Source organism: Chrysoperla carnea, chromosome 3, assembly GCF_905475395.1.
Source record: "Chrysoperla carnea chromosome 3, inChrCarn1.1, whole genome shotgun sequence".
NCBI lineage: Eukaryota > Metazoa > Arthropoda > Insecta > Neuroptera > Chrysopidae > Chrysoperla > Chrysoperla carnea.
The window spans coordinates 38,527,075-38,542,868 of NC_058339.1; the positions used below are offsets into that span (position 1 = coordinate 38,527,075).

Here is a 15,794-nt window from a genome sequence, read left to right on the forward strand (position 1 = left end):
GAATACATTGATATACTTGAGACTTTCGGAACAAACGGTAGGAATGGGAAGTGGAATTTGTTAAAGAAACAGCAGTATCTTGGATCATTTTCTAAAGTTATTTCTTTTTCCGTGGTGCGTATTAATGAAGGCTGTCTAGTTGATAAGATTTCACTCTCATTATATTTTTTTAAATACGTGCTCTCAGGCGAAATATATTCGAAATATAGACCACTCTTATATTTTGGAATATTTTTTGATTTAGTTGTTCTAAAGAGAGTTGCATTCATTTTTTGCAATTTTTTAGTTTTAACACTTTTACAATTTGAACAATCACCAGATGACCTTTCAAGTAAATCAGTACGTTTTAATTCATAAATTCGTTTGATTAATATTTTCTTGATTTCTAATAATTTTAGATTACGTTTTATTAATTTTTCAATTTCTGTTAAACTTTCCAATTTTTGAAGTAAACTTAGAACTTTTGATTTGGAATTTAATTCATTTTTTAGTTCATAAATACGTTTCTTATATAATTCTCTAGACATGGAAGATTTATTTTCGTTCATATTTGAGCCCGATCCGTTACATTTTTGTTAAAATCTTGTAATATAAAAGAAATGTGGAATAAAAAACCTTAAACATTATCAATCGTGACAGCAATAACTGATGAAGTTGTCAATTACTATGACAACTAGCCTACGATATATTTTTATGTATTTTTCACGTTTTCAAAGGAGCACTTGAAAATAATAGGGAATATTCATGAAGTCATTATGACTGGACATTTCAGCTAATAAAAATAGGGAATATTCAAGAAATTTAATTTTGGTTCAAATATTTTTCTTCCGTAACTTTAATGACTGAACATTTAAACTAAACCATTATTTTAGTAATTAATATCTTTTTAATTACTTAAAATTAATTAATAAAAGTACAAATTCAGTCAGGGCATTTAAAAATTTCTAAAACGGAAATTCAAATTTGTTGACATACTGTATGATATTAATTACTTACATTTTATATGGTATTTCATTAAATTATACTATTCTACGGCTTTTTATTAGAAATAATAACGAGTGTAAATTCTGTGTCGTAAATTCATTTTTTTAAAGTGTAAATTATATATTGAACTGTCAAAAATTGACAGATCACGTACTTATACGTCATCGACAGAGAGCGCCAAAAAAGTGCGTTTAAATATCTCAAAATTATAATGTATTTAAAATATTTTTTTTACACTTAAATACAGTATTTTTAAGCAGTATTTATATTTTTTACTTTGTTATAACGGTGTAATCAATGAATTAAAAATATAAAAAAAAATACATGAATATTCCCTATTGTCCACTGACCAGTAAAAAAAATTTTAGAATACCATTAAGCCTTTCTTTGTTTTGGCTTATATTTTGTTTGGAATAAAAAATCGACAACTTCTATAAATTCGATACTTTTTTTAAAAAATACGCGCCTAACTTATATATTCGTTGACAAAAGGTTTTATCGGCTCCTATCTTCACTTCGGTTAAATAAAAGAATGATGGGAAATAGAATTTAACGCCATTTGTACTATTTTATTAAAAGGTGTATTTTTTTTTTATTAAAGTGCAATTTTTACAATAAAACGAATGTTAAATATAACAGTTTATACATTTTGGATATGAAATAGCTATTTAAAAAATGTCAATTTCAAGTAAATTGTCAAATAGTACAGATAATTTTAGCCAAATTTAAGAAAGTATTTTTATTCGGACATAACCAATTTCTACAGCGCAATCATTATTCAAGTATATCTTAAATGTATGTCAAATAGAAATTTTTCATTGTTAGTTTTTCATTTAAAAGTTATACTTTAAAAATAAGAAAACATTTTTAAATTAAACCTATTTTGTATTTAGTGCCCTGATGCAGCTTTAATAAAAAGCAAAACGTCGGCTAATAAGTTAATATATTTAACCATCATACCTGTTAATAAATAAATAAATGTTTCTAATTACTTGAAATATTCAAGCTAAAGTTTTATATGTAAGTTCGTTTTTTTTAAAGTTTGTGAAGTGTTTTTCAACCATTATTCTTATATGGTTTTGTAGTTTATTGTTATTATTTTCAGATTTAATAAATAGATTAATAACTTTTCTTACAAAATGTATTGGGCACATAATAATGCAAGTTCGCCTCAAATTGAAGCTGTGCTTAATAAAGAAGTGAGTGTTTTTGTTGATTTTAACAAGATATACCATTTAAGTTTTAATTTAATTCTTTTTATTGTTTTTTTTTTTTTTTAATAGAATGTAACGCTTTATGATTTAATGGATGAGGAAGATATTCTTCAAGAATGTAAATCACAAAATAAGAAATTAATTGATTTGTAAGTTTAATATTTATTTTATATACAATATATTTTAGGGTAGGGTGTTTGTGTTCAAAAACGTTTATGTGTTCAAATATAAATGCGTTCTAGATTTCATTATATTTCGAATTATGCAAATTAGAAACATTTACACCGACAAATCTTGCATCATTCATTAACAAAGTGATAATTGTATTACGTCATAGATTACACAGGTCTGCGACTAAAAAACTACATAGGATTTTTTTACATTTTCTTATAGATTTTGACCTCCCAAAAACAGGAAAACTATTTATTCAAAACATTCTATCGCATAGGTTTTCATAGATATTAGTAACAACATAAACTAGTATTAAAGTTGTATTATTGCACAATAAAAATAAATTAGCTTCACTTCCAATGGGTTATTCTGTGCATATGGGAGAAAACTAACTATAATAATTTGGCCATTACCCTGAAAAGAATAAAATATCAGGACCATCAATAGATGGTTTGTGGGGACGTAAAAATACTCACGATGCTTTTGGGTCAGCAGGCAGGCTATACTAAATACCCATGCTTCTTATGCTTATGGGATAGTAGAGCCAGAAAACAGCCCTGGACTAAAAGTGATTGGCCACCCCGAGGAACTTTTAAACCTGGAGAGAAAAATGTTATCAATACTACTTTGGTGCAGCCAGAAAAATTTTTGTTGCCACCTCTCCTACATGATTTAGTAATTTTTTTTTATTTGTTTTATCTAAAACAGTTTGGTTCGACCGGATATTATGGAAGAACTAGTGACACTAACAACTGTGGAACCATCGCTGGAAGTCGATGAGAAGACACGATACAAATATCCAAATATTGCATGTGAACTATTAACAAGTGATGTACCAACGTTGAATTTACGTTTAGCCAACGATGGTGTACTGTTAGGAAAATTATATTATTTTCTTGAATCAGATCCTCCTTTGAATCCACTTTTAGCCTCCTATTTCAGTAAAACGCTTAGTATGCTGGTTTCACAAAAAACTGTACAGGTTCGTAGAATGTATTGTATCTATTGAATTTTAAGCATAATTATTCAAATAAAAATTAAACATTGTTGCCAGGTGCAATTCTTCTTCTTCTCCGTCGATAATTTATTTTCTTATAGTTTCTTACCGTAGATATCCTAAAAACATGAAACTATAAGGAATTTAAGTTTGGGAGTTAGATAACCTTAACGAGAAAAGTTTTTGGAAATTAAACTTTACGAATAAACCCGCAGAAATTTTTTTTTTTAAATATCTAGGTATTGCTTCCAGTAGGTATATTCTTTCAAACCATCCCTTAAGGCCTAAAGAAAGACACATGGAGAAATATTTTTTAAGGTGTTTTAAAGGAGCTGCGTTTAATAAAACCTTCTGCCAGCCAAGATTATTAGCATCTTGTGAACTCGAGACTAAGAGGTAGCACTAATTGCGGCTCAAACTATAGAACTAGAATTTCGTGAGACGGAAATTGACAAAAAGTAGAGTTTGGGTCAATTAGGAAATGTTCATGTGGACGCTTTATTTGCCTTCGTGTCTATTAACAGGTCTATCGAGCAATTTTAAAGTTTTGTATCTTTATTTCAACTGAAAAATAATAACCTATATCTTCGAATTTGAATGCTATTTCCTTGAATATAGCTAAAGTTTAGTCAGTAGAGAATTAATATCATTGGTCGGTTTTTTAATGGGTTGTTGGGTATTTACAATGATTAATCTTTTATAAATAGAAAGAAGTGTGTATTTGTAAATTGAATTGCTTTCGGTTAGGTAATGGACACTTTAGGTCATTATTATTATTGTAGCAGCACATTCACAGAGGAGGAACATATTTTTTCCGCTGATTCTTTGGACAAAATTTTAATATAAATAAAAGAGCGTTCAATTTTGTCTTTCGAGTATTAAAAGTTTAATTCAACTCTTGAAAATTTATGGCAACTTTGTTTTAATCCAAATAATAATTTTAGTATTTGTAAACCTAAACTGATTTAATTGAAACCTTCAAATAAAAACTCTTAATACCTTCAAATTTAGCTTAGAATGTCCAATAGAAATTTAAGCTTTAATTATTTTATACGCTAAGCATTTGAATTAATTGTAAAATTATTTTCCACCTATGCAACCTTAACCTTTTTACCTCGTGATCCTAGGACTGGTATTCCTTTCAAGTCACTTGTTTGCAGGTATTGGAATTTTTAAAATCAAAAGAAAATTTTGTAACACTTTTGGTGAAACATTTGGGTACATCAGCAATTATGGATTTAATGCTCAAACTAATTACTAATGTAGAAGGCGTAGAAATTAAACAAAATATATTGAATGTAAGTATCATAAATAGTTTACTGTTCTTCTGTTAGGAATTTACCAAATAAAACATTGATGTTTACGAAAAAATGTTTATTATTTTTTTATAAGGAACATTTATTACATTTAAACTTTTGTTCTATCTCTAACGGCTATGTTGTTCCTTTACGAACTCGACCTCACTTTTTACGTCCGGAGCACGCTATAAAAATTTCAACTTGATATCTCTTTTCGTTTTTGATTCATTTCTGGAGTAGTTGTCCTATCGCAAATCGTATTGAACAGTCACAGATGATTTATTAGTTTGTTGTTCGAGAGTTTTGCTATTTGTTTTCATGTTTTCATTCTTAAAAGAGATTTTATTTAAATATATTTTAATGCTGTATTTTTAGTGGTTGGATAGCGAACATATAGTTCAATCGTTGATCGAATTATTAGGTCCATCAATTGATTCAGATCGTCAATGTAATGCTGCTCAACTTTTAAGTGATATTATTGCTAAGTCAAGAGATTCCACAGTCAATGCAAACGAACGATCAAATTCTGATCCTATTGTTGCTACTTTAGAAGCGTAAGTTAATTATTTTTTTAATAAAATATTTGCTTCCATATATTTATTTTTTGTTTTCATTCTTAGGTCTGATACAATCTCATTATTATTGAATAATATATTAGGTCCTGAAAAAACTGAAACCAGTATTATTGGTGGAATCCAAGTTTTATTAGCCTTATTAAATTTTAATAAAAGGTATGAATAAAAATTTAAAAAATAAGTACTTTTTTGTTAAAACGTTTGTTTGGTTTTAGTCCCGTGCCGAATTCTTCACAGTATGAACAAATTGAAATAGCTGCCGAAAGAGAACATCGCGAGAAAGTTATACAAAATGTAAATACAGCAATAATTGTTCGCCTTAAAGATTTTCATGAAATTTTGCTAAATCCACCAAAGGTAAAAAAAAAATTTAATAAAATTAATCTCATCCCAAAATATAAGTTTATGAAAATTTGTGTAAATTCTCGGAGTTTTTCGCTATAAAAATACATAGTGGTTACAAATTGAAAAAATCGGGTATATGATTGACCGGAAATATGAATGGAAGTATCAAACAAGTTTAACCTTACATAATTTTCTTATGCAACTCAATTTTTACATTTATTGCAAATTTGTGTGTACTTTATATTAGTCAAAGTCCTTCATACATGATACTTTTAATAGCTTTTATTGTCTCAACACATTATGCCACTTAAGATATGACGATGAGATCGTACCCTTCAAAGGAAAACGCAAATTACGTATTTTCATTTGAACAAATAGAAAGAAACTAGTAAACTAGAAACAAAATAGAATAGAACATGAGGGGTGCAATTGGTTAAGCCCTAGACCAGATATCTAAGAGACCATGGCTTCGAGTCCCGGCTTCTGTGTAATTTCTTCGTTTTTTTCCTATTTGTTCAAAAGTCTAACTTTGATTAAAATCTATTTTATCTATTTTTATAATTGAATAAAAATGTAACGATTCATTTTTTTTTTTCATTTTTAGAAAGCCCCAATACAAACAACAATTGGACTATTAGATCCGCCATTTGGTAATACACGTTTACAAATAACTCGATTACTATCAGCATTATTACATTGTAATCAATCAATTGAAATCAAGAATGAAATAGCCAGACTTGGTACTATAAATGTATTAATTGATCTCTTTTTTAAATATACATGGAATAATTTTTTACATACACAAGTACAAAATTGCATAGCGTTTGCATTAATACCAATCAATACGGAACGAACTTTATCGGCATCCTCGACATCATTTAAAATTGAAGATTCAACAACAGCTTCATCTACGGCATCTAATATAAACGATGATACATTGGAGTCGTCGGCCAGTGATGAATGTAACAATCTTATGTATGAACATGTAAGCAAATTTTCTTTTTCGATAATAATAATAATAATTTTAAAATATAAGTGGAGTACCGCAAATGAGTCCCTAGCACCTAGATCAAAGGATCTGTACCTTCCTTGAAAACAACCTGTCACCCAAAGGCAAGACGCCATCCGATAAGAGATGCAATTTTAAGCAGAAGATGGTATAGGATTCATCGAGGCCAATCGCCACGAAGAAAACCCACAATATCTCCGCCGGGAGCTCTCCCAGGATTGATGGATCCAAGATTTCGAACCTAAAAATTCTGAATCTGACGCCGAATCTCAATCGGGAATCGCAGGCTTCCTTTTCGATAAGTAATACAAAAACAATTCATTCCTATACTACTAACACAAAATCTATACCATTTTGTCTCTTTAAAACAATTGTTTACTTATTAAAGAGCGGAGAGAAAAATTTACATAGGCTGCAAGCTCAGATTTAGAAATATTTCCCCTCTCACCACGTACATTGGTCAAGTTTCACGTCACTTTGAGAATTAAATTTTTTAAATTTTCTATTTAAAAAATTTCGTTTTTGTTTCAGATATTTGTGCAATGTCGATTATTAGAACGAATTTTAGGAGCGTGGGAAGATAATGATCAAAAGCAGTAAGTAAACACCAAATTTATTCGAAATGTTTAGTACCTTATACCGAAATATTGTTTTCAGATCACAGTCAAAGGGTGTACGACAAGGCTACATGGGTCACCTAGTAAATATTGCAAATAATATTGTAGAACAATGGGATAAAACTCCATTCGGTGAATTTATTACTGAAAAACTTAGTCCTGAAATAATAGAGGCATGGAAAAAATTTGTTGATGAGCCCTTAGCTGAAGTTAATAAGAAACAATCAGAAGTTTTGGTGAGTGTTTTAACTTTTAATGTCCCTTAAAGGTTAAGTCGAAAACTATTCTTTTCAATTCGTTTTTAGGGTGGAATTCATCCAAGTAACACCTTATCATCTGATAATCAAGATGAATTCCGTGAAGTACCATTTGATCCATCTGGTAGTTTACTTCAAACCGTAAGTATTAAAATAATAGCAAACAAATTCTGATAAATGATCCAAAATATTAAATTTTTTTTTTTTTTTTTTCAGACATATACAGATTTTAATCGATCTGAATATATTGAAGTGTTTCAATATAGCAACGACGAAGGTAAGTTTTCTGGCCCAAAAAAGTGTAGCCTCGTAACTCGGAATTATTTTCAAATAAAGATGTAGGCTTCGCACTTAAAACTCAATTGTAAAGTTTATGATAAAAAAAATTCAATTATTCTGATTAAAAAAAAACTTATTTCTGTTTAATAAAAAAAAACTTGAAAGGTGAAATTTATTTTTATATATTTGTATTATGAATCACATAATTGAGCTTTTTTAACTATGCTGCTTAGCTTTAAATTTTCAAAATTGACGGAATTGCATAAACAAAAGTTATAATTATCTATAAATTTTACAGAAGAAATGTTTGAACGTGTTTGCGCTGAACGATGTTTGAACTCGTTTCCCTTTGATAATGCCGTATGTAATGATGATGAAGATGATATATGGGAACATCAAGTTAGTACCACAATTACATCAAATTTAGCTGATAAACAAACGTGTGGAGATTGGCAACAACGTCGAAATTCTGATGCCGATGACCCAATGGCAAATAAATTGGATGGTACTATTGTTGACCGTAAGTATCAAATTTCAAAAATTGTAGTTAATGCTCGAAATCTTTTATCATGGTCCTAATCATAGAAAGATCATTTTCTATCCTTTTATAGAGTTTATAGCTTTAATCTACACAAATGATTAAGATGCTGATTATTTTTACAGCATGGAAAACAGATTTAGATAATCCTACAGAAAATACGATAGCTCCAATTGCTGAAACGGATCCATGGGGTAGTGGTGGCAGACCGAGTGGTGGTGAGGGTGATGCTATCGCACCTTCTTCTACAATTGATGAAGGCTGGGCAAATTTTGATTCATTTAATAATTTTGATACGGCAACATTTAATGGAATTCCATCATCTGATGAACGTACAACTTCCAATTTTTTCGGTACATTTACACAAAAATTTGATTTTACGGATTCCGATCCAATGATCAATTCACCATTATCAACAATAACACCTGGAGCACAACAAAATGTTTATGATGAACAAAAACATAATGATACGTCTTCGTCGGCGGATGATAATGCAAATATTAGTAATAATTGTAATCAAAATAGTAGTGAATCGTCATCATCAATTGATAATTTTCATACATGTTTGTCGAATGCGTTAAAAACAGCTACACCATCTGAGGATGATAATTCTTCATCATCAGCGCCAATTATGTGTAATGATTTAAATAAGAGTGGAGACGAGGAAGAGGAAAAACAATCAGCTAGTAATGAAGAATCTAGTAAGGATACAACAACTAATCCTACGTGAGTAATTCATTTTTGTAACTTTCGTAACAAAATTTTTTTAATTAAAAAAAATATCAATAAACCAAACAAAATTTTACAGAGTGGTTCATTAAAAGAATACATACAAAATCATGGCATACATCCTTCCAAATATTATAACAGCTAGTTGTCTAAGTTGTGTAAGCTGGACCACTGACCTATTCAGGATAGGGTTACGGATTACAGACTCTATAGTAATTAAACTGAGAAAGTGGGACTGTAAAAAAGGAAAATAGTGGGGTTCAATATGGTGGTAGGAACAGTTGCAGAACTTAACGTCTTGCTCGCACTAGGACAGCTCATATTAATAATACTAATGTGAACAAAGCTTTAGCCAATGCATAATTTAAAATTATATATAATTTTATAGTGGCGCTATCTTAAATTTCCCATATTTGAGTACTTCATTTTATAGTCTGTCATCCCTAACTCATATTCATGCACTGACCTTAAAGGCATTCATAAAGTAACTGCTCATTATACAGGTTCGTTTTCATTAGCTCTCAATAAGTCAGTAATAATGAAGTGATAGTAATTATTCACGCTAATCAATATTTAACGCTCACCAACTTATGTCAAACTGATACTAAATTAACGATAGCTATATACAGTGTGTCCCCGGATAGAGGCAACTATACTTGTAAATTTTCTTATTTTGCATTTTAAGAAAAAAAGTCATTCTTTATAAGAAGTTTTGCTTATTATGAAAAGTATGTAGGAATATTTAAAACTTCTAAATAATGTATAGGGTAGCCAAAAATTTGGTAGCACTATTTTTTTTGTTTGGGTAAACTACCCATCGTTTTTAAAAGTTGAAAAAATGTTACTAAAAAAAGTTACTCGAAATTAACAATTATGACTCTATACAAAATATCAAGAAGATCTTTCCAACTTTGACAATTCCATTCTTAGTGAATGTTTATCCGAGAAAATAAATTTTCTTTTTAATTTTCTAAACTAGTCCACAAAAAAATACACTCTCGGATAGTACATGTCAATTGATTTATTATTATTTTCTTTCTTACGTTTTTTTATAATTAGAGCTTTTGTTCAAATAAAAAATGATACTATAATTAAAGTACACGGATCTTCTTGATATTTTGTATAGAATCGTAATTGTTAATTGCGAGTAACTTTTCTTAGTAACATTTCGCCAACTTATAAAAAAGAAGGGTAGTTTACCAAAAAGAAAAATAGTGATTCCAAATTTTTGGCTACCCTGTACATTATTAAGAAGTTTTAAATATACCTACATACTTTTCAGAATAAGCAAAACTTCCTGTAAAGAATGACTTTTCTTCTTAAAATGCAAAATAAGGAAATTTACAAGTATAGTTACCTCTATCCGGGGACACACTATATATTTGACGCTAATGTAAATAACTGTCAGTTTGCCAATTGACATCCAAGTTCAGTGTCAATGCAAACACACCTTAAATATTTTTCTTAAGCCTTTTTTTAAATTATAATGCCCACTTAATATAAAACAGTGATTAACATTTGAATTATTAATTAAAGGGATCAACAAAATGAAGAAATTTCAACAATTCCAGAGGCTACAGTACTTGTTACGGAAACAGAACAAACAATTAGTGATGAATCTGTATAAATAAACAAAGAAACAAACCCAGATGATTAAAAGTTTAATTAATTATTGTACATAAACTACTCTTATTATAATTATTATTTTGTTGGAGTCAAAAGAAAAAAATCACATCCATCCGTCATATCATATTCTTTAAAATACGAACTACAAATATCAAAAAAACAATCAAACAACACACGGAAAAAAACGGAAATTCCATAAGAACAACCAAAAAAGGTTTAGTTTTGATTACCTAAGCAATTGATTATGTTTTGTTTTTAAAAATTTTATATTTATTATTAATTGCATTGTAATTTTAAAAAATATAATGTCTACATCACCAAAAACACAACAAATATTTTTTAATTTTAAATTTGATTATACAGTCAAAATCTGTTTTATATAACGGCATTGTATAGACCTTAAAATTATTGTTATTCTGAGCGATATGAACATTTTATTTGTCTGGAATAGTTATCTTACAGAGAGAAATTACACTAGGAGTTAATTTGATAACTTTTTCACCAAAAATCATCCCTCTTCGAGCTACCATATGAGCCTCTTCCTGTTTCAGCTTGTCTTCTGAGCATCAAATTTGTTTTTCCTCACATAATAATTTGTGGTAATTCATACAAATATTGCATAAAGCAATATGTTTCTTTAAAAAAAATTAAATAACCGTCGCGTCGATCATTAAAATTTTTGCCCCAACAGGCTAGAGAGCCAGCTTGTTATAATTAACTATAGTTTAAACTTCTCCATTTATAAAGCTCAAAATAGTAAATACCACTCACAATTAAGTTAATGATGTTTAAAATAATGTATGTGTTGTACGTTATAAACAACTAATTCTAATGATTATCGTTCACTATGTCCAAAATGGCGTTTATATTATAAACGGTATATTCTTATATGCAATGCAGAGGTGGATTATCCATAAAATAAATTAGGCACGAGCTAACAGGCGCGAGAATGTATCCATCTACGTTCTTATTAACAACGATATCTCGAGTTGGAGAACTAATCCGAACGATTAACGCGATTTTATAGGTTTTAAGAAATAAAGTACTTGAAACTAAATATCTAAAAAAAGGGTCTCGATTGATAGATTTTTTATAACAGGGGGGGGGGGGCTAATTTTTTAAAATTGACGGGCGCAAATTTCTTAATCCACTTTTGCTCATATGATTTTATCGTAATATTTTAAAAAAATTTTTATGATATAAGAACAATAGGTAAGTCACTTTCCCGAGCGAATCCAATTTTCAAATTAGGCTATGATCACGGGCTATTTTATCTTGGTAATGTAACATACACTAGCGCACATAGTGTGCCTTTTTTAAGATTAAGTTGCTAAACTATTTGAATCAAACAGAACTGTCGAAAACACGTCAGTCTTCAAAAAGTTTGTGAAAAGTTAAGTTCATATTTGAGTTTCTGTTTTGTTTTTGTTTGTCCGTTTAATGGAAAACCGGCATTCGACCAAAGTTTGAAAATTTTTTTCTTAAAAAACTGTGTAATTAATCGATTTGAAATTTTAACAGCAATGTATCCAAAAATTTTCAAAACATCGATAAAGAATATTTGTATGCCATACAAAAAAGTATGGAATAACATGGAAAAAAGTTTGGAATAATATTTTGTTTCCAAGATAGCTGAAATTTTTTTAAATTACGTTTTTTACTTACTTTTAATCGTCCCCAAACCGTCCGCTTTAATTGTAACAAAACATTAGAATAGTTCTTAATGTGTAGATGACCTTTTAGAAGTTCCTGTTTTGTATCAATGAAAAAAGGTAGTGTTTTTATAATGACATAAGAAAAATTAGAAAATTTAAGAATGTAGACATTATATATGAAAATTTATAAATAATATTTTTATAATTACAATGAGAAAGCATTTTAAGTGATTTTAGATCTTTCATGTTTATTTACTGTTTTAGTTATGCGTCGTTCATATAAAAATTTGACCCGATGACGTGCATATCATTAATAATAAAATAAAGATGGCGTATAGTTTTGCGTTGCAATATTTGCAATATTAATAAAAGTAGAAGCAATCTAAATTTGTTTGTATTAATCAGGATGCGAAATAACGGTTTTAATAATAATAAACATCAATTGAAGATGTCAAAAAAAGGTTTAAAATTAAATGTATGTTAAACCACTTAATAGCTATTGGTCGAATATTTGGACGAATCGAATAGTCAGGTGGATAGGATAGTGACTCACTCGCCAATATGCGCTTACTAGCCGTATTTTAATCTGGTTGCATTTTAAACCAAATGATATTTGTGCATTTTCGCCTTCTCCAATTTAATAGGTTGGCTGATAAGTCCCCGGTCTGACACATAAATGGCGTCGCTAGTATTAAATGCATATTATTTTTATATAGTACCAACCTTCAAATGATTCGTGTCAAAATTTGACGTCTGTAAGTCAATTAGTTTGTGAGATAGAGCGTCTTTTGTGAAGCAACTTTTGTTATTGTGAAAAAAATGGAAAAAATGGAATTTCGTGTTTTGATAAAATACTGTTTTCTGAAGGGAAAAAATACAGAGTCCGGAAACTCATTATCAAGCCAAGTTTTTGCTTCCACTGTATTTTTTCCCTTCAGAAAACAGTATTTTATCAAAACACGAAATTCCATTTTTTTCACAATAACAAAAGTTGCTTCACAAAAGACGCTCTATCTCACAAACTAATTGACTTACAGACGTCAAATTTTGACACGAATCATTTGAAGGTTGGTACTATATAAAAATAATATGCATTTAATACTAGCGACGCCATTTATGTGTCAGACCGGGGACTTATCAGCCAACCTGTTAGCTACTCGGCTCTGTCTAAATAGGGAAATTGATTAATATGAACTATAGGACGGTTAATACAGCCGAATATCGTTCTTTTTAAACAACATCTATTGGTTAAAGGCTTACAGCTCGCACGTGTTGCACATTCCATTACCATTTGCGTGCGACAACAAATTTGTCTTACGCAATAGACAATCAGCTATTTGTCGCAAAAAAAAAAGTGTGGAAAGAGAATATTTATTCCGCCGCATGAGGAAGAAATCAACTTTCTTGGTAAATATATGCTGATGATAAATGGAAAAGTAAATCGATGTGTCATCTTTATTTTTAAAATCAAATTGATACACAAAATTGTATTCACAAATTAAAAGGCAAGAGATAAATTTTATTCTTTCATATTTACTATTTTTAAAACCACCAGATTGATGATGCCGCGGACTATTTAGTTGTCTATAATCTATTTGTTATGCATAAACCAGAGGGTGTAATATAATAACATTGTGATCTTCTGATATGTTTTTTGGTAATAATTTTTCTCGAAAAAAGCTATTTTGATTTATAATTATGTAAATCTTAACACATTCAACACAAAGTATTTCGAAACATTAAGCAAAAGAAACTTATCCCTTCATTTCATATTTTAAGCTGACTTAGATTACAGACATACATAGCAGAAGCCGAATTATTTGTATTATTATTTTTACAACTACAAATATGTAGCTATTTTAAGAATGTTCCTAAACTCCCATTTTCTTGGAATTTTAATGGCATGTAAGATACTAAACTGTAAAGAAAAATTATCGCTAGTGAAACTCGTTTTCTTATGAAATACGATAGAATTATCAATAAAGTCGAGTTTTTTAGGGTTTTCATTGTTTGATTACTAATTAGGGTAACATTTTTGATGAAATGAACTATAAAACGCTATGAGTTTGTCCATTTTTCTTCTGGGATCACATTTTTTGCATATTACACCTTGGTATAAACTTTATAGTATGTTTTTCAATTTTAAATATTTTACATAGTTTTTAAAAACGCTGCAAGTGTTCTACTTTTTTTTAAACAATTATTATTAGTTCAATATGAGACTGAACCAAGCATAATAGTTTTTCTTTTTCTTAAAAGTATTTCTTTTTTTTAAATAGATAAATTTCTCTGTAATAATTAAACACAATTAGCATATACAAAGATCGCGCCAAACATTCGCTATTTGACGCCAGTGAGTGCACCAAAATTGTCAAATTTACGTATATGGGAGAAATTACGAATATTTTGAACAAAACATAAATAAATTTGACAAAAGTGTATGTAATAGAAACACTTTGGTGAACGCTTACTTTGATTTGTGTTAAACAATGTTAAAAGTTAATGCTGAAAAAAAGACATCGCTAATGTGGGATGTGCAAATACGTTTCGTTATTATATAACGGTGTTATTCACGGCGAATATTGTTGGTTCAGTGGTTGTCAAATGGCCAGTGTATGGAGTAATCCTAATATATATTACAGTTATAAAAATACACATTCTTTAGGATATTTTGACTTTGATGATACAAAAAAAGGATATACGTAGAGATAGAAATATAGTATTTAGAATGAAAGAAAATGAGGTACAATTTTTATACGGATACAGATGTAGTAACAACGAATTTTTGATACTTTTCGATGCTATATATATAATCAGTTAAGAATACTAAATTTAGATGTATGCATTTTTTATTAAATATGAAATAAAAATACAACCGTTTTTCTCCACATAGACATAACGATCTATAATTCAAAGTTCTTCTAGTACCTCTTCTATTAAGAAAATGGCAAGAAATCGCAAACAAGCTGTTGTCCCCCATTTTGATAATGCTCAGTACATAAGGTAATTTTTAACCAAAAAAAATATTTGTCTGATAGCCAAATGTACTGTATTTTCGAGACATCTAATTATTCTTCTAATTCAAAAACTGTATTATATTAAATTTTGACTTACAGAATATTGCGTAAGAATGCGTTTACGTAATTAATGAATGGACTTAATGTATGACTGTAGTCGTCTGTATGTATTTCAAAACAAGTGAAAACAAACAATGGACTGAAATAATTGTTGAAATGTCATGTTTAAACAGCTTTGATTATGCAATTGTTTGTTTTTTTACGTCATGTAAGTAAAGAAAGATACTCTACTCTTACATACAAAGTAATAAGACTATCTCTCTTCTCATTTCCCCAGTGAACAAACACACAATATGTGTGTAACGAATAAATTTAAAATATATACAATACCTGTATATATACTATATAATAATGCGCCCTCACGGGTAAACAGTGAAAGCGAGTGAAAGTTATTTATTTTTTTATAAGCAACATTTTTTATAC

At 29.1% G+C, this 15,794-nt stretch overlaps 1 protein-coding gene across 1 annotated transcript; it reads left to right on the forward strand.

Annotated features, from left to right (window-relative positions):
- The first annotated feature begins 1,567 nt into the window (after positions 1-1,567).
- LOC123295451 (serine/threonine-protein phosphatase 6 regulatory subunit 3) lies at positions 1,568-11,802 on the forward strand. Its single transcript, XM_044876814.1, has 17 exons — positions 1,568-1,779; positions 1,878-2,004; positions 2,090-2,183; positions 2,268-2,347; positions 3,078-3,351; positions 4,494-4,664; positions 5,040-5,218; positions 5,285-5,395; positions 5,455-5,596; positions 6,189-6,569; positions 7,125-7,189; positions 7,251-7,446; positions 7,516-7,608; positions 7,684-7,744; positions 8,045-8,266; positions 8,410-9,010; positions 10,550-11,802. Exons 3-17 carry the CDS (start codon positions 2,124-2,126, stop codon positions 10,638-10,640), a joined length of 2,727 nt encoding a protein of 908 aa, XP_044732749.1. The 5' UTR covers positions 1,568-1,779; positions 1,878-2,004; positions 2,090-2,123; the 3' UTR covers positions 10,641-11,802.
- Positions 11,803-15,794: the final 3,992 nt, after the last annotated feature.